Raw genomic sequence first — 20,691 nt, 5'->3', positions numbered from 1 at the left:
TGAGGATAAGTGGTGTGGATAATGGATCGTTGATGGATGGATGGATAGAAAATCCCTATGACCAAGCACTGGTGATCTCCTTTCAGAACAGATCCGCAGGCACCTCAGCTGTCTCAAGGGAGCACCCTGGTCCGAATTGATAATTCCACACTCAATAATACATATGTATATACACACACAATGTCACGCACCAATGTTAATATTTATTTTTTGTTAATAAGCCGGGGACGCAGGACTTGCAGATGTAAGTAGCTTGCTTATCTTGGATCGCGAGGCTTAGGTCCTGAACTGACAATCCAGAGCACTCGTAATGGATGTAGTGCTTGCAGTGGCTGCATTGGATCATTGCTCCATGGTCCACGGCACCGCAAAAACATGGTTTAGAAACTGCCTTTCGAGGCGCCATATCTAATAAATCAAAAACTCAGTTCAATTATTGAGTAAAACAAAACAAAAACTTCGACTCTACTTCAAAATACGGCATTTAGGACCCGCCGCATTTAGCGCGCTTGCTAAAATATATTTTTTAATTTTTTTATTTCAGCGATGCAGAAGGTCCTCAAAGCAGAAAACGTTTCATCCTTACAAACTTCAAATTCTACACAAATTGTACGAGGATGATAGTGACAGACGTTTAGAAATGGCTGTATGGTTTCAGGTTCAACTCGAGAAAGATTGGTGCGTGACTTTGTGGCCACTGTGTATAATGTTATTCTCAAGATTCATAGGCCTTTTCCAGGGCCAAATTCAATCATGTTTTAAGGACTTTTAAAGCCAATTTTCCAATTTCTCCAGTAACATTCAAAGAAGGAATTCAATTTTGATCAATCCATAGCCCCGTTATTTAAAGTCACTGAGAGCTACCTGTCAGAAAAAGAACCAGAAAATGTGATCAATCGTAAGTCAAATATTAAATCAGCAGCTATCATTCAACGAATGAGGCATAGAAAATGGAACAGAGTTCCTGTGCCCCATTTCGTTAGTATTTGCTGCCGTCTCTGTTTGAGCTGTGCTGTTTCACATTTTCTTGTTCTTTTTCTTACTGATAGCACTCGTTGCCATCAAACTGTAGAGCAAAGAAAGTCAATTCTTCTTCAATTTAACTTGTGTGGACCAAGGCGTGTTGGCGTCATTTTTAAGCAGACTTGTTTTATTTTTCTTCATTTCAAGTGGTGTCTATCGAGTCAGACCGAGAAACATGTCAACCATTTCAAGCATTTACAGGCATTTCACCCAAAATTATAGCATTTTTCCAACCCTTAAATAACAATATTAAAATGCAAGCTTTTTCAATAATTTCTAACACCCGTACAAACCCTATATGTCGTCCTTTATGTTCATTTTATGGAGAATATCAGGGTTACACTCTTTATCCCATAAATATCTTTCCACTAAATTTGGGCATGCATGCAAAAACCAGACCACCTGATGATGAATACATGTATTGTTACACAATTTATCTGCCGTCTGCCTCTGTATTCCTTATGAGTCACAAGCCTTGTGACAGTCACTTTAGTAGTTTTTCATTTTAGGCAATACTGTAAATCGGCGCTCATTCCTTATGAGGTTTTATCACAGATTATTTCATCGGACTACTGAAAGTAAAGCTACACAGTCAACAGAAGGCCTTCCTGTAGGTACACGGCATTCACTGATGCTGGGAATGACTGTTGCCAAGAGATTGATCCTGGCGGAGTGGAAATTACCCGTTTCCCCTTCATTTTAGAGGTGGGTGGCTGACATGCTGTCAGTCATTCAGATGGACAGACAGATTTCTGAGGACCGGCTCAGCCAGGAAATTTCATACAATCTGGGAGCCATTTCTCACCTACCTGGACAACGCTAAGGTGGACAACAAATGAATGTACATCTTCCAGTCACAGAAGATCTATTGTAACCTATATGGCATTTAATGTGAGCACTGTAGTATGGAGCAGCTTTTTTTTGTCCGTTTTTCTTTACATGCCTGAGCCTTTTTTTTCTAAAATGCAAAATATTACAAAAAAGGAGGTAAAGTTATGGCATTGAATAAGTACTTTTTAACACTAGTGAGTCACTGTTTTCATTTTTTACACGTCTCCTACGTCTTGGATCGGGATTTTAAGCGAATTTTACAGGATTGTTAGGGGATTAAGCAATTTTTGCATAAAATGAGCAACTTTTTTACGCACTGTGCTTATTCAACACAAACTTCAAACAAGAATATAAACCAAGGTTGGGTAGGGTTACTTAAACTGGATTACTTTCAATTACTTTTGGATTACTCCAATACCAAATATGCTAATAAAAGACAAAATAAACTAAATATGAATAAAATTGTGACTCACAACACGTGGTAAGCTTTCTCTCCTGGCTTTGATCTCTTTGATCTCCGGCAAAACTAACATAAAATGCGACAGAAACAAAATGAAAATAAATCCAAACAGCTTGCCAACATCATTTTTGCCGTTCCGTGTATTCCGTTACTCCCCAAGCCTGCACAAAATTTAGCAATTTTATTTATATTTAGTCTCTTTTGTCTTTTATTTGCATATTTGGTATTGGAGTAATCCAAAAGTAATTGAAAGTAATCAAGTTAAAATAACCCTACCAAACCCTGAACATAACACACTGTTTTTGAAACAAGGATTAATGGTCTCAGAGAATTTCTTCCCTATGGCCATCACCACCCTAAACAAGCGCACAAGACTGAAAGAATATATACATAACACCTATGTATAGAAAAATAGGTATTCCAATCTCATTTATAGACTTATTTTGGACTTTGGTTGCTTCTTTATTTTATTGCACTAGTTTTTATTGTACTGTAGTTATGACGCACTTTAAGCCATTCTCCAAACATTACCTTCATGTAGGTTTTAGATCAGGGGATGGTGTCATAATAGTCTGTGGTTTGCAATAATCTGTGGTCTGTGCAGCCCTTTGAGACTCCTTGTGATTAAGGGCTATACAAAAAAAACAATACTTGACTTGATTATTGATGCTGACATTCTTTATCCCCACCAGCAAAGTGAGTGGGGTGGTAATGTTTTCATTTAGGACCCATATATTGTTGTCTGTTTGTGCGTCTGTCCATCCAAGAAAAGGGGGAAGGGGTTTTGATATCACCATCATCTTTCAAAGGCAGTTGAGTAAGTTACCCTAGATGTGAGATATGCCAAAAAAGCGGACTCAGGACTTTTGATTTTGTCGACTCAGCATTTTTTGTGAAAAAGGCATTCCCTTCTCCTAGAAAGAATGACTCCTTTCCTACCCCTAACCCTAACCCATAGAAAGGAGTGGTGAGGTGTTGTGAAAGGATAGTGGGATTGTGGACGCGTTCTGAAGGATGGGCACCCGTATGATGCGGCAGGGGTAAACCAGTGAAAGCTGTCGGGCCCTGCTGTTGAACAAAAGAGTGTTGTGTCACCCTGACCCGAGTGACATGGCCGCTTTCTGGTGTCCCCATTTAGTCTGGAGGGACGAAAGCATGACTAACTTGGGTGCCGAGGTGCCTAACTTGTTTGGGCAATTGGGTTGGCCATGATCCAAAAATTTTAGTGTGTTTTCCTATGCCATTTATTCACTTTGTTATTGTATGCGTGTGTCTTACTGTCGGTCACCCCTTTTGAGGGATATGACGGACGGACGGACGCTTGTAATTTCCTGAATTGTGGTAGGTAGGTAGGTAGGTAGGTAGATAGAATGACAATAAATACAACCACCATATTTTACAGGCAGTAAGGTAAGGTGCCCTAAGAGTGAAAAATGCTATAAAAAAGCTGACCCGGCATTATTGGTTTTGCTGAATCAGCAGCTTTTTCAGAAAGACATTTTACTCTCCAAGGCCTGAAAAAGATTGGCCGGGATCACGATCTCTTGCCAACAACCAGGTAGGACACTCTAGAGGAGAAAATGCCCCAAAAAAACACATGAATCAGCACTTATGGTTTTACCGACTCAGAAAGACATTACCCTCTTCTAGACCAGTACAACTCTTCTAGACCAGTACAACATTCAATGTTAAAACAATGTCTTGCAGACAGTTTGTGAACATGCGAAAAAAAATTCGACTCAGCACTTTTGCTGACATTCTATTCTATTATTCTATTTCTTTTATTTTAAAATGATTTTATTTTCAGCACAAGGATACTGCTGGAAGTGAATTTCCCTACGGGGATGAATAAAGTATCCATCTATCTATCTATTCCACTCGCCCAGGGCAGAACAACATTGAATATCAACCCTATCTTTAACAGGCATTCAAGTCACCCCAGATGTGAAAACTGCCTAAAAGAGCTGACTTGGCATTTTTGCCTTTGTCGCCTCAGCAGCTTTCCCAGAAAGACACAAGTTTTGCCAGGAACACAATCTTTTACAAGCAGTCAGGGGATTAGGATGATTGAAGGTTTTGTGTCTTAACATGGTGACGCTGTAATGCTGCACAGCCATTCTAGTTTTATATCATTCTTTCTGTCTCTATGTGTTTATCCAGGAGTGCCATGTCTAATCTCTTGTAAACAATTGCTATAAATTGTGTTTCAAAAAACAATAAGGAAAATTCTAATTCTCATAGAATTTGTGCGTCTGATTTTCTCTCAACGATAAGTCGTGCGATCACACCTTTGATACGCGTATTCATTTCCTCTCCGAGGACAGCGCGTAATCATGAATATTGGAGTTGACTCGGAGAGACCGTCCTTGACGCTTGTAATTTCCTGAATTGCATTCAACGTCACTCCACCCTGCTTGCCCGTGCGCCGATTAATGAGGACGCGGTGTACCGTCCACACTTTGCCACCCGCAACAAACCGAGACGCAGCTTCCTGCTTTCTCAAAAGGAAACCTTATCAATTTTCACTCGAGGATAATGAATCATTATGACTCAGATGTTCACCGTTAAAAATGTTTTTCGAATATGAGAAATGAAATTGTCTTGGACTCAATGCACACGTGATGCCCCTTTTAAAAGACACCGATTATGACAACCAATTGGAAATCGAGTCCTGATTCGTGCGACAGTTAACGCAGAACTGATGTTGAATCATAGTGAGGGGAAAAAGTCTAACATTGTACGTCCATCCATCCATCCATCCGTCCATTATCTGCATCGCTTATCAGTAGGGTCGCGGGGGTGCTGGAGCCCATACCATCTATCTTCGGACATTGGGCAGGGGACACCCTGAACTGGTTGCCAGCCAGTCGCAGGGCAAACAAACGGCACCATTTTTCTTTAAATTATTTTGCCTAGCCTTTCCCTAGGACGAAGAAAAAAGAATGATAAAGGGAAAAATTAATATAAGAAACAATGTAAAAAAAGAAAGTGAGTAAAGAAGGATGAAAAGAAAGAAGATAAAATATAAAACAGAAGGAACAAAATGAAAAGTGAAAAACAAGAGTAAAGGAAAGAAAATGATGATGACGCAAAAAAAGAAAAAACAGTCAAATGAGAGGATGAAAAGGAGAAAGTGAGAAAAAAGGAAAGAAAGGAATATGTATAGTAGAAGAAAAAGTAAATTGGACCGGCCAATTCACCTAAAGTGCATGTTTTTGTAATGTGGGAGGAAAACGGAGTGCCCGGAGGACACCCACGCAAGCACAGGGAGAACATGCAAACTCCACACAGGAGGTTCGATCTCATGACCTCAGAACTGTGCCGCACACGGGCTAACCACTGCGCCGACGTGCTGCCCATTGTACGTTTAACATTCAAAATAAATCTCATAAAATGAAAATAATAGTCTTATATTATATAGTCTTATTATCTGTGTAGTTATGAAACATGAATGGAGTAATAGCACCGTTCATTCTGCACATCATCTGATTAATAAGTTAATTGAACCAAAGTGACAAGGGAGACAAAAGCACGTGTTTCTTCGAGAAATTTGGACGAAGTAACTAAAGTTACCGAATAGATTCGTGTATATCACACTCTTGTATAACTCTCACTCGTAATTTTTTGTTAAAACCTGTACAGAATTTGGTTTCACTTTTTCTTAGCTCAGACTCTGGTCGCGGCTGTTAGAGCCCCAAATCCTGACCACTGGACCACCGGCAGTATAGATGACATACGAAAAGGCATTCAATGTTATGTTATTATCACACTATTTGTAGTCTCGGTACCAGAGACAAAAGACTGCAGTGTTGCTTGTAGAATTTTGTGAGTCCCTGTTGGGTGGACAGTCAAGGAGTGTGTGGGGGTGTGTCGGGGGACATTCTAATGAGGAACCAATGGTATGGGAAACACTGGACTGTAAAACCTTGTGTGACTAACTTGAATGTTAACTCTTCGTCCTCTGTTCGGTCCGAGGTAATGATGCACAAACATGAAAAAATGTAAATTAGAACGTGACAAATGAACATGACAAAAATTAGATTATTCTTTTGTTAAAGCATCTAAAACCAAAATAAAAAATAACTTAAGTTGCATAAATGCATTCATTCAAATTGGGGTCATTTTCGACCAAACTCATGGAAGAATTTATGTACCGATGCATCCAAGGTACAGTGGTACCTCTACTTACAAATGTCTCTACATACGAAAGTTTCAGGTTACCAAGTACCTGGACAAAAAAATATTGTCTCTAGTTACAAAGGCGTTTCAAGATCTGAAAATACAGTACAGTACGCACAGCTATCAACCGCGCTCAGGGTTTCCTGAACATAAACAGGTTGCGTGTATCCCAGCATGCTCTTAGTGTCACCGTCACAGTCAGGGTTTAGGGACAAGGAGGATGGGTTCCAGCAAGATGGCGGGAAGGAGGACGCAGCTGTCATTCAATCAGCCCAAATCAAAGACATTTTAGCAAAATTCCAGAATGTCTCAGAAACTGTGGAAATGAATCACGCGGAAAATGTGTTGACAAGTCGAGCTATTGTTTGTTGTGATGTCTTTCTCATGTGTTTCTGACAGATTGTCAAAAGCCAGTAAAAGCAGACGTCAACCGATCAGTTTTTCAAGAAACATGAGGCAAAAAGGTAATATTTCTATTATTTCCTTTATTCTTTTTGTTTACACTATGTGCCCCTCGTTTTATGTTTATTGAGCGGTAATCTAATTCCAACATGTTATGTTTCATGTTCTGATACTCCGTTATGATTTATTAAAAAAATATGCTTTACTTTTGCAGAGCTTGGAACGGATTAGCACATTTACATTCAAAATGCATCTCTACTTATGAAGTTTACTGGTTTCGAAGCTACTCCCAGGACAAATGTAATTTTTTAGTGAGATGTACCACTGTATAGTGTAAAGTAATACAGAGTAAAATCAATTTTAAAATGTCAACCCTATGTTTAGAGTAGATTTTACACTGTGTAAATAAGGACAATAAGTTCACTTGGATAGTGTTAAACTGTACTCTTTCAGAGTTAAATTAACACAGTTTGTTTCCTGTGTGTTTTCCTGAGACAGTAATGTACATCCAATACAGGATAAGTGCTATAACACAACAAGAAAATCTCCCAGGATACCCACATTAATGATGTCATCGAATTTCTGTAAGCGTTCACGAGAAAGCACGCATTTGTTGCGGTTGGGCGATCGGACATTGTGTCTTTTTGGCACAATCGTTCTGGGAAAACGCAAGCCTGGACATATGGCGCAACCGTAAGCTCGCTCTGATGACACATTCAACTGAAACCTTTGCTAATTAATTGCTAAACAGAGTTGTGGTCTGGTTTTGTAACGCAGGTTTTGTGCGCAAGGGGATTTGACCATCAGATAACCTCCATGACACAGCCGCGGTGTCAAAACTAAAAATACACAACCGATTGCTCGAGGGCTTAACTGTTCACCTTTTGTGATGAGCACAATTGTGAAACATGACACATGCATCGATATGATGAGAATTGAGGTGTTGTTTTCTTGATATATTGGTTGACCAGAGTGCCAACTTAACGCTTCAATCATACTTAATTATAAATCACTTAATATTAATGCGGAGTTCTAAATAATAAAACTCAACTTTAACATTATTTTCCTTTTTTCTATATAACAATAAGAAAAACATTAGTTTTCATTTAGGCCTGAATGATTAAAAAACATATACAGACGCTCCCCTACTTACAACCATTCGACTTACGCAAAACGGTAGATACGAACATTTTTTACGTGATGTTGAAAAATATCCTGTATGTTAGATTTTGTGAATATACGACAGTACTGTAGTGCTTCTTTCCGCCACTATTGCCGTGTGGTGGCGCTGTGAGAGATCACCCAGCATCCACCCCCAAGAAGAAATCCACTTCCTCTTCCTTAATCGTGAGTAAACATTCTATACTGTATCTCCAGCGCGCTCAGAACTTGGAGGTTTTTATTTTTTAATATCTCGGGCATCCATTCAATATGGTTGGTGTAAAGTGTAAAGAAGAGGCGAGCTTTTTCTTTTAAAATGAAAGTGGAATAAGAAAGCTTGATGCGGTTGAGAAAATGGTCGGATCGCTTTTTCTCAGCCACTTTCTACCACGGAGGAGGACCTCCTGAAGTGCTTCTCCCCAAAGTTAGTTAAACCTCACTTTATTTATCTTAACAAAGCATATTATTTTATGAAATGTTTATTTTTTAGTACAAAACAACAGGTTACATACATAAGCCTTAAACGTACTTATATAAACCTTAAACATACTAAATATAGCACAGAAGCAACTTGCAAACAAATTCAACTTATGAACAATCGTCCAGAACCGAACTCAGTCATAGGTTTGTATAAGTAACCTGTATGGTTTTGTACTAAAAAATAAACATTTTATAAAATAATATGCTCTGTAAAGATAAATAAAGTTAAGTTAAGCTTACTTTTGGATGTTTAGTTTCAACAGTTAGGTGACTTCCTCCTCCGTGGAAAAAGGGGACGAAAAAAAAGTGATCCAACCATTTTCTCAACCGCATCAAGCTTTCTTATTCCACTTTAATTTCATAAGAAACCGCTCGCCTCTTCTTTACACCAACCGTATCAAATGAATGCACGAAATAGTAGGTGATAAAAATGTCAAAAGTTCTTAGCGCGCGAGTATAGAATGAAAGTCTAATTAATTCAGCCTCTGCGACAGGTTTAAAGTGCTTAGCGTTCAGTGTCGCGACCTCGTAGCTCGCCTTTGTAGCATTTTTATTTGACTCGTTAAAACAGCTTCTAGTTGCTTCACCTTTTCACAGCTTTCGTTTTCAGTTAGTGTGTTGTAGTTGGCATGCTTTTTCTAGCAGTGCCTCTTGATATTATTTATTTTCATACAGCCACAGTCTCTTGGAAAATTAGGTGGATGCGGTTGTTTTACGTTTCGGTGAAAAAAATACTCCAATTTCCACTTGTCCTGAAAGAGGCGGGCCTCACAGTCACCTTTCCTTTTTTATTTTCAGTAACGATGCCGGAAATCGGGTGAGCTAAAACTATCACAGAAAGCCAAGGGCAATGTGACCATCATCCATAATCTAGTGAAATTTTATTTTATACAATATCAACATTACTGGTGGGCCATATAATAACTTTAGGACTGAGAACATTTGATCACAGGCCGTACCTGGCCCCTGGGCCGGAGTTTGGATATGGTATGGTGTGCATTATTTAAAGTTTGAAGAGCTAAGTACAAGTGAGCATTAAGTCTGGTTGTCAAAAAAATAACTTTCACTGAGAAAAATCCAACAAGCATGTCAAAAGACTTTTGTTATAAAGGGACAGTGTGAATATTTAGTGCCTCCTAGTGGTAAAAATACATTAACTCATTAAAAAACACTATGGATTTGAATAAGAATAAACACATGAACCATCATTTAAACATGCATTTTTTTTCAAATACTCTTAGATTGAGAAATTAGTATTTACATAATATGGTGCTCACCTAGAGAAAACTGACATGATTTTACGCTATCTTGCTGCTACAGGTACCCCTAAAAACAAACAGCGTTTCTATATTTATTTCTTCGTTATTATCTTTTCACTTGTTTTGCCTTTATTTCTTGGTTTTTCTTCCTCTTTACTTTTTCTTCCACTATATATTCCTTTCTTTCCTTTTTTCTCACTTTCCCCTTTTCATCCTCTCTTTTTACTCTTTTTTTCTTTTATTGAGTCGTCCTTCTCCCTTTTCTTTCATTTTTTCTTTTATTGAGTCGTCCTTCTCCCTTTTCTTTCATTTTTTCTTTTATTGAGTCGTCCTCCCTTTTCTTTCCTTTACTCTTGTTTTTCACTTTTCCTTTTGTTCCTTTTCTGGTTTAAATTTTTGTTCTTCTTCTTTCTTTTCAACCTTCTTTACTCGCTTTCTTTTTATACATCGTTTCTTCTTATCTTCATTTTTCCATTTATCATTCTCTTTTCTTGTCCCTTTTTTTCCCTTTTCCTAGGGAAAGGCTTGGAAAAATATATAGATATATACCACAGCCATATCCCCCTAGTGGGAGGTGGCTGGAGTCATTTCTGACTCTTTTTGGGAGATTGTTTTAGAGGAGGGGATTCCCAGCCCCCTCGCTCAACCCAACTGAGGTGTTGGGAGTCATTAGGTGACCAAACCCCTAATGCTAAACGCCAAGCAGGGAGGCAACTGGTACCAATGTTTTAAGTCTTAGGTATGACTCGGCCGAGGCTTGAACCACAACCTCCCAGTCTCGGGGCGGGCGCCATACCCCCAAGGCCACAGAGCTGAAAAATAATTTAAAGAAAAATGGTGCAGTTTGGTTGCTCAACGACTGGCTGGCAACCAGTTCAGGGTGTCCCCTGCCCACTGCCCGAAGATAGATGGGCTCGAGCACCCCCGTGACCCTACTGAGGATAATGGATGGATGGGTGCAGTTTGATCACTTTGAATCTGTGCAGTTAGTATTCTTCTTTGCACTTCGTAGCACTCATTTTTGGTTGCATTCTGGTAGTACAGCGACACCTTGGTGTCATATATTACAAACTGTCACTTTAAGAACTTAAATTATCATGCAAAAAGCACCAGTAATGCAGCAACACCACAACAGTCAACAAGTGATCCGGGTGGCAAATAAAAACGCCTTTTCCAACCTTAAATCGTTCATATATGCATTTTGGTCACTATATTTAACGATGGAGTGCAAGAATTTGCACCTCTAATTCAGGCTCAACATCACAATGGAACCTTTTGTGGGAGCAACTTGGAATTGGTCAGCGTTCATTTCTTCAGAGAGCTCTAGGGATGCTAACTCACCTCACATCCGAAAACAATAAGAAGCGGAGGTAAAGTACTTACCTCCTGACATCGAAAGGCATGATGTTGGCACAGGCTAAGAATTATATAAGCAGAAAAAGTCACAAAGAAAAGAAGGCGCAGGGTTCTTCTCGAAAGAACCGGTTGTTCATCGGTACCGGGGCTGACGTCAGCTTAGGACGCTTTGCACATTTTGATTGGCGGAGAGCTGCTTCCGGTTAGTGGTGATTCTACTTCCGGTGACACGCGACGCTTCATCTTGAAATAAAACCGTGTTTTTCACATTTTAACTTAATTTAATTTTATATTTTCAGGGGAAAAAAATGAAAAAAGGAGGAAAAAAAATAAATGAATGTTCGGGTGCGAGAAGCCAAAAGGCACAGCCCCCAATTTCCATACGACTGAAAAAAGTAAATGAGAATTATAACAATCAAAAATAAACAAATAGACAAAGAAAGAAAGAAACAAACAAACAAACAAAGAAAGAACGAAAAAGATAAAGAAACAGAGAGATAAAGGAAGAGAGAAAGAAAGAAAGAAACAAAGAAAGACAGAAAGAAAGAGATAAAGAAACAGAGAGATAAAGGAAGAGAGAGAGAAAGAAAGACAGAAAGAAATTAGAAAAGAAAAAAAGAAAGAAAGAAAGAAACAAAGAAACAAAGAAACAAAGAAACAAAGAAAGAAAAAGACAAAGAAACAGAGAGATAAAGGAAGAGAGAAAGAAAGAAAGAAAGAAAGACAGAAAGAAAGAGATAAAGAAACAGAGAGATAAAGGAAGAGAGAGAGAAAGAAAGACAGAAAGAAATTAGAAAAGAAAAAAGAAAGCAAGAAAGAAAGCAAGCAAGAAAGAAAGCAAGCAAGAAAGAAAGAAAGAAAGAAAGAAAGACAGAAAGACAGAAAGAAAGAAAGAAAGAAAGAAAGAAAGAAAGAAAGAAAGAAAGAAAGAAAGAAAGAAAGAAACCATTTGGACCGGCCAATTAACAAGACATGCATGTTTTCGGAATGTGGGAGGAAACCGGAGTGCCTGGAGGAAACCCACGCAAGCACGGGGAGAACATGCAAACTCTGCAAAGGAAGACTGCTAGCTGGTTTTGATCCCATTAACTCAGAATCTCTTAACTCTGCCGCCGTGCTGCCCATTTCTCATGCCAATTAAAACCATATTTCCCAGAAAATCACAATGATCCATCATTGAACTACTCTCAGAACTGGTCATCCCACCCTCAATAGCCCCTGTTTTAGTGTTCAAAAATGATCATCATTTTGCGTCTTTTAATTAGTCAGAGATGTGTTTATCGCAAAGATATTTCATCTGGTTGCCAGTCATTTTGTCATGATGACTGATTTGGATCACCGGTGCCCGTTCGTTGGCGCTAGCGAGCTACCTGATTGGTTCCCTGTCCTTTTTAAGCCCAGTCCTTTCACTCTCCTGTTGTCAGTCCATCAGCAAACCACTGTTTTCTACAAGGCCAGCATTTTGACTCTGACTCCCGTCGGTCCCGCTGTTTGCACCCGTTTTTCCACCCGTCCGTTTCTGATCACCCCGTTTGTCTCCGGCTTCGACCTGTTTTTGACCCCGACCACGTTTGCTCTCCCGTCCCGGCTTACGACCTGTTTTGATCCCGACCACGTTTTTGCTCTCCTGTCCCGGCTATCGACCTGTTTTCTGTCCTTGACACCGCCATTTCCCGCTCCGGAAGATCCACTTCCGTATTAGGATCACGATCCGATTGTGACAGTGGCTTGCTTCCCGCGTCCAGCGAGCACCGGATGCCCTTCCTTTTTTTAATCGATAAACTCGTGATTAACGCTACGCATTTGGGTCCTGATTCCGTTCTGGTCGTGACACATTTAATATCAGTTAAAAACCATGACTCCAGATGAACAGTTTTTGTGTGATTTTATGACTAAAAACAATGACACATTTAAATTGGAATTCTGTTCATCTTCCCCCTTACCTGACAAAGCAGTTATAAAGTTCCCTGATGATTTTCCCCAAAATGTGTCTTTGATTTATTTCTTCTTCTTCTTTTTCTTTGCTTATTAAGAAATGGATCGCATTCCGGTCAGAAAATGTGTCAGTTGTTGGATATAGGACTGTGTGTTTTCCCATGATTGCACAGCGGTTGCCCATAGTGACAACAATGACAGTAAACACACAGCAAGTGATAGCAAAACGTGTCTGTCGTCTGTTTCACTTCCCCTTTAAGAATAAAACCTTGTATACTATAACCAATAGGAATGGAAGCATTATCTTATCAGTTTAGTTATGCTGCAAAAAAAACATTTTTTCACTTTATTTGAACTTTTCTTAGACTTTTGTCGGTGTTAGCCTAAACTGAGCACAAATTTAGCTTTAGTGGTTAGCTGTTAGCTTTACAGATGTCTAGCATTGCTTTAGGGCAGGGGTCGGTAACTTATGTTTTTTTTTCTGTACTGTTGGGAATTAAATATCAAAATGTACCGTTTACCAAATTGTTCGAATTAGTTATCTGACTCCATTGACCAAACACAACCTACATTCGCCCAACAATTTATTCGCGCTCACACGGGGCTGATTTATTTTCCCTAAAAATTTAACTAAGTGTACTCCATCGAAGAAGGCCGAATTAGTGACGTTGGAGTCTCCGGGAAGCCTTTTTCTCAAGTCCTTTAGCTTTCCCCCTGTATAATGGCGTGCCGACTCCTCCCATGGGTGTGCCAAGGAAGCCCCCTGGGCTTCACCATCTCGTAGAAGAGTCCCGATGTCTGGGGTACTCAAAAAAACACCGAGCGTTTCTACGTCATCAGGGCCTTTCTGCATCACCAGCGTCTGGATGTGCAGATTATCTTATCAGTCGTACGTCCCGTTCCCGCCATTCCTGTAAACAACAGGGTGCCCTGACCTCGCACCACAGCCCAGTCAGTGAATATCTTTTGCATTAGATGTAATTTGTATTCAATTGTATAAAATCCTTTATAATCCAATGTATAAAATCCTTCAGTACGTATGGCTCAGTTATAAAATGCTACTTAAGAGTATTTCACCGTAATGTTCCAATTTTGATAAGCGCAGTGTGAGATTCGGTGCATGCTTTACCAAAGCTACTCCAATCATGCATGCTGTCAGGTCCAATATTTAAAAGGGCACAGATTTACCGACAGTTGACAGTCAAAATGTAACACCAACAGACCCCGATTTGGGTGTACATGGCTAAAGAATCCTTTATACGGAAGCGTATTAAATAATGTATGTTCAGCGTTGAGGCACCTAATGATAAAAACCCACAGAACAAACTGTAATTGCCCACAAAACACTAGCCACACTCACAGAACAATTCACTTGGGTGAGCAGTAGGGTTGGGCAGAGATATGAAACACTGTACGCTCCTTCTTTCTTACTTGCGTCAACTGCGCTGAAGAGAAATACATCCCTAAACGTTTTGTTTACATTTTTTGTGTGACATATTTAGAAAAGAACTCTGCTTCCATCTTGTTTTGAAACCGTTATTTATAAAAAAAAATGAGCTCTGAAAATGATCTCTGGGTAGAAGAAGTGAGACAGAGAAGTCAGGCGCTGGAAAAGAGGAAGCCAGGGGCAGACGAGATCGAAACCAGACAGGACAGACGGGATCAATACCTGATACTGGGTACATGAGCAAGATACCGGACATGACGGGACAGACTGGATCGATACCAGATACTGGATACAACAGCAAGATACCGGACAGGACGGGACAAACGGGATTGATACGTACAAAACCAAAAGAAGGGCAAAAGATTGTTTTTTTAAAGAATGGAATAAAAAATGCGGAGGAAGAAATAGCAAAGTGTCAAAAAAGGAAACTGGGAAAATAAAGAAAAGTAGGGGGAAAGATGGAAACGGAGAAAAAGAACTTAAAAGCAAAGAAAGAAAAGAAAGGAATTTAAGAGAAAAAGACAAAAATGAAAAACATGCAATTTCCTTTTTTTTTTCTCTTTTTTTATTATTTCAATTTGGATTTTTCCCTTTTTCTCTTTACTTCCAGTATTTTATTCATTTTTCTCTCTTTCTTTTTTTTACGCTTTTTTCTTTTCTTTTCTTTTTTAATCTTCTTTCCTTTTTTCTTTCCTTTTTCTTTTTCTTTTATTATTCATCGATTTTCAAAAGTAATGAGGTGCGTTTTCTTCACATTGAGTCTCCGTATTTTGTCTTCTTCCGTTATGCTTTGAGCATTTCGGGAAAATAAGGCGACATTTAGGGGCAAGCAATTCACAGTCTCCCTTTAACTTTCATAGTTTGAGGCCTCAAACTGTCATCCTGTAGACCCCAAGTTTGAGACCACTGATTTAGGAAAAAATGTTGGATCCGGGCTCCCTCTATCCTCTCCCTTCCCCCCCATGGAAAATGTGCAACATTCCTGCTTTGTTACTTCTGCTAGAGTGTTGACTCATCTCACAGGAGCGTTAGGTTAAACCGGCGGTAGATTTTTTGCACTCTGTAGTGATTAGTTACCATTCTCCCTTTTTGATTTTCCCCATTCACCCTCTTCCTTACGGAACACGTCCGTTATACCCTTTCTTTTGCCGATTTGGACAAAGAGCAGGGGTCTCAAACTCACAGCCTGGGGGCCAGTGGAGTCCATTGGGATGATAGTTTGAGGCCCCAGCCTCAATTACGAGAGTTTGAAGGGACAGTGTGTATTATTGAGTGCCTTCCAAGGAGAAAGAATTCAGGAAAAATGAATTAAAACAATTAATGAAACCTTATTTCGAACATGATAAAAACAAAAAAAACTACAAGTAAAAAAAAATTATAAAAAAATTTAACGGAATATGTCCGAAAAGGATCATCATAATCATCATCATTATCATCACCATCACTATATTCACTCTCATCATTATCATCCCTGCTGTCTCCATACTTTTTCAGTATACTATATGATAAGAGTCTCTACTAACTCACTGTTTGTGGTGTGACATGGGAGCTTGAGGTAGATGCCTCCAGCCTCAAGCTCCCACTTGTCTGCCCTAACTATGAGTTGTTCAGTAGGTTTGTATTTTGTTCTTATTACGGTAACTGTGTGATTGTATCCCCATTTATTACTTAAAAAACTATATTGATTGAAAAAAAGAGCAAAAGTACATGATTTATGAGATAAACATACATTTTTTTCAAATACTCATAGATTGAGAAATTTGCTTTTATTTTACATAACATTTACATAACAGCCTCATCTAGTCATAGCCTAGTATACCTAACCATGGTCACATAGCCTCACCTAGCTGTTATAATTGTCTGACAAATTGCTCCTAAAGTTACTATTAAAAAAACTCGTTGGGCAAAGAACTTAGGACAAGGGTATCAAACTCATTTTCACCTAGGGCCACATCCGCAAAATGTCTGTCTTTAATGGGTCAAATGTAACTTACAAATGTAACTAGAGGTAATGAATGACATGTGAAACAAATTACAATGCTCAGATCATTCATGTCTCAATACTACTTGCAATGGCACTGTGCTGTGGCATGGTGGGGATCATATTCAACATGCATTGTGGGAAATGTAGTTTGTGGTCAAGGCGCTCCTCTATTTTTAGATGCTCAGAAATTTTAATCTCTTGCAGGCTACATACATTAAGGCAACAGACCAAATTTGGCCCGCAGGCCATGTGTTCGACTAAAGTGACTTAGAAGAACAAAGGTACGGTGTGTTAGTAGTTTGTATTCTACCTTGTTCAATTTAGCACACCTTTATGGTTGCACTCATCCAGACCCGAGCTCTAGCCACTCCCACGTAAATTGAATGATGTCGAGCAGGGGTGTCAAACATGCGGCCCACGGGCTGATTCAGGCTCCCCAAAAGTTTTCATACGGGCAGCAAGTAAACTTTAAGAGAAGCACCAGATAAAAAGCAGCAGTTTTAAATATGTTCAGTTGATGCCTCCAAAGCCAAGCCGAAACACTCACAAAGCAACTTTAGCTTTGTTTTTCGCTCTGTCTTTCTCCATGTCTTCTTCTTTCTCTTTCTGCCTCCTCTCTCTTCCTTTCACTCTCTCTTTTCTCACTCTCTTTGTCTCTACTTCTTTCTCTTCACTCTTCTCATTTTCTTATTAATCTCTCTTTCTCTATCAATTATCTCTCTCTCTCTTTCACTCTCATTGTCTCTTTACATGTCTCTCGCTTCTTTTTCCTCTCTTTTTAATTCCTCTCCCTCTTTCTCAATATTTTTCTCTCCATTCACTCTCTTTTTCTCACTAGCTCTGTCCCTCCCTCTTTATCTTCTCTTCACTCTCTCGTTTTCTTATTTATCTCTCTTTCTCTATCAATTATCCCTTTCTCTCTTTCTCTCTCTCTTTCATTGTCTCTTTTCATGTATCTCTTCTTTTTCCTCTATTAATTATTTCTCTCCCTCTTCCTCAATCGGTTTTTTCTCTCTCTCTGCCTTTCTTTAAGTATTTATACGCATCTTTCTCTCTGTCTTTCTATGGCTCTTTGTCTTTCTTTCTGTCTGTATGATTTTCTCTTTCTTTATCTCTCTCTTTATCCTTTTCTCTTACTCTATTTCTGTTTCTACATCTCTCTTTTTCTCATTCGTTTCCTCTTTCTTTGTGTCTGTTTTATTTCTATTTACGTAGCTCTCTTTTTCTCCAATTATCTCTCTCTCTCTCTTTCTCTCTCTCTCTCCCTTTCTCTGTCCCTCTCTCTCTCTCTCTAATCTGTTAGTCTAGCCCCCATAAGAATGTTTGTTCTACCATGTGTGCCCCGAGCTGAAATGAGTCTGACACCCCTAATTTAGAGCATTGATAGTGCAGTCAGAATGAGGTCATAGGACCTAGTTCGTGATAATCTGTAAAGATAAAAATACATTTGGCATGAGCTCATACAGCACAGAGAGATAAGAGTATGCAAATCAGCAGTTTTATAGATTTACAACTAGCGTGACATGTTAACCTGAAACTCTGAAAAGATGCAAGCTGGGAGTCTCCTGACGTAGGATAACAAAACACACTCTGGAGTTTACCCCGTGCGTCTCCAAACCACAGATTAGTTCAACACGCCTTTGGGTCTGTTGGCAGAAATGAGCCTCCTCCCGCTTCCTTATGATGAGGCTTCGAGGTTTTTTTCTGAGTCATCGAAGCAGAGAATCAAAAAGGGGTTTCTCTGAGTGGTTGTCATTAATCTAAAAATAATGGGATACGGTTGAATTTAATTTGCAGTGCCCTCCAAAAGTATTGCCAAATATGACCACATTTCAGACTTCAAACTTCAATTTAAAAACCTGAAAGTATTTTGTAAAAATCGACAACACGTGAGACACAATCGTGAAGGTGGAACCAAATTATTTCAATATTTTTGTCACACTAACAGACCCCGTTTTGGGTGTACATGGCTATAGAATCCTTCATACGGAAACTTATTAAATAATGTATGTTCACCGTTGAGGCACTTTATGATAAAAACCCATAGAACAAACTGTTATTACACACAAAACACTAGCCGCACACACAGAACAATTCAATCGGGTGAGCGGTAAGGGTGGGCAGAGATATGCAACACAGCACGCTCCTTCTTTCTTACTTGCGTCAACTGCGCTGAAGAGAAATACATCCCTAAACTTTCATGAACCAGAACAGGATCAGGACCCAAACGTGTGACGTTCTCACGAAAGCCTTTTGTTTTGCGGGAAATGGGGAGTCATGCACGTTAGGCAGTGGTCTGGCGTGGAAGGACAGGAAGCCAGAGACCGACGAGATTGATTCCAATTGCCCGAGTTGATATCGGACAGATGGGGTAGATACCGGACGGGACAGGACAGACAGGATAGATAATGAATCAGGATATCAAAAATCAGACAGGAGAAACTAGACGGAAACGAAAACTGGAGAAAATAATAAACGGGACAGAAAATAGACGGAAACAAAACTGGAAACCGAAATTAAACATGACAAAATAAACGGGAACAATACCGGACAGGAAATATCAACAGGAACAGAACGAGTCGAAACCCACGTCTTGCTGGGCAGAAGTTCGTTAACGAGCTGACAAAGGAAGCGTGAGAGTGCTGAGCTTAAAATAAACAGAAAGCCAATCTGTAAACAAGCCATAGCTGGCGCCACACAGGCGGGGCCAATTGGGCGCCATGTCAAACATGACAATTTTATATTATATTTACAATGAAAAACTGAAAAGCAGGTGTTGTGAAAATATTGGCCCCCTGTGCTCTCAGCTCAGCCAACTGACTGATGACTTCTGAATGATCCAATAACATTAACAGAGTGCACTTGTGTGTCATCAAGTTTCAGTTGAAATGCACCACAGAATGACAAAGCATTATGATAGTATTATAAAGACCTAATAACGCACCCGGCAGGTCCTGGATAGAGTTGTGGAAAAGTTCAGAGCAAAAAGCGGATACAAGAAGATTTCACCGTATTTACACATCTCCTGGAGCACTGTGAGAGCAATAATATCAAACTGAAGAGAGCATAAAACCAATGCGAACCTAGCAAGACCTTGGGTTAGGGTTATCGTTAACCCTTAATTTTCAGCCCGAACATGGAGAAAACTAATCAGAAGAAAATCTAAAAGTGTCAGTCCGTCTGCAAACCTCAGTGTACTCTAGGCAAGCTTTTTCAACCCTGAGTCCCACCAGTTTTTGCTCCCGTCTGTTCCCCGGCTTCGACCTGTTTTTCGATCCTGACCACGTCTACTCTCCTCTCCTGGCTTTCGACTTGTTTCTGATCCCGACCACGTTTTTTGCTCTCCTGTCCTGGCTACTGACCCGTTTTTTTCTGTTCCCAACACCGCCATCGCTCGCCATGGAAGTCCCACTTTCGCGTTCTGAGCGACCTGCTTCCCGCGTCCAGCAATCACCTGATGGTGGGTACAACCCTCTCCTTTCTTCCAATAAAACTGAGCGAAACGTAACACAAGTGGGTCCTGTCTCTGTTCTGGTCTTGAGGGATCAGAATCAATTTGGATGACCTGCAAGCATACACAACTGAGTATTAGGACAATTATTATTCATACTTTACTTAAATCCGCCCTTTATGGAAGAGTGGCAAGAATAAAGCCCTGAAATGAAGATAAAATTGAGCCTAAACAATTCAGCCGACCCAACTCACGGGTATAAAATCCCAAACCCAACCAATAAACTTGATTTGAGGGACTAGGCCAGGGGTAGGGAACCTATGGCTCGGGAGCCATATATGGCTCTTTTCATGAGTACATATGGCTCCGAAATAAAATGTAACTATTGCACATCTCTCTGTGGCGTTCCAAAGTCAAGTGATTTCGTCCCGATTTCGGTCCATATAAAGCCGAAGCAACTTAATGCAGAAGTTCGACAAGAAACCATTTACACTGATAAATAAAACGGCTGGCAAACGACTTTGATTGGGTGAGCAGAAAAGGTGGGCGGATCCCTGCACACAGCGCAAGGCACTTCCTTCTCTCTCTCTTGCTCAGTGCAGTCTACACCGAATATGACGATATGCTTATTGTTTGCAGTAATTTGTGACATTTTTACAAAAGAACTTTGCATGCACATTGTTTTGAAACCGTTATTAAGGACACATTTCATGGAAAAAAATT

General features: G+C 39.7%; 1 protein-coding gene across 1 annotated transcript in view; it reads right to left on the bottom strand.

Moving 5' to 3' along the window:
- The window catches only part of ergic1 (endoplasmic reticulum-golgi intermediate compartment 1), a 65,268-nt gene extending 53,948 nt beyond the window's left edge, over nucleotides 1-11,320 (bottom strand). Inside the window, exon 1 of the mRNA XM_088343429.1 lies at nucleotides 11,179-11,320. Within this exon, the coding sequence (XP_088199555.1) occupies nucleotides 11,179-11,198 (20 nt within the window). The 5' untranslated portion in view covers nucleotides 11,199-11,320. The remainder of the gene's footprint in view (nucleotides 1-11,178) is intronic.
- Nucleotides 11,321-20,691: the final 9,371 nt, after the last annotated feature.

Source organism: Urocampus carinirostris, chromosome 9, assembly GCF_059441175.1.
Source record: "Urocampus carinirostris isolate Australia breed hairy pipefish chromosome 9, RoL_Ucar_1.0, whole genome shotgun sequence".
Taxonomy (NCBI): Eukaryota; Metazoa; Chordata; class Actinopteri; order Syngnathiformes; family Syngnathidae; genus Urocampus; species Urocampus carinirostris.
The sequence above is the reverse complement of the archived record's forward strand: the minus strand, read 5'-3'. Positions and strand labels throughout refer to the sequence as shown.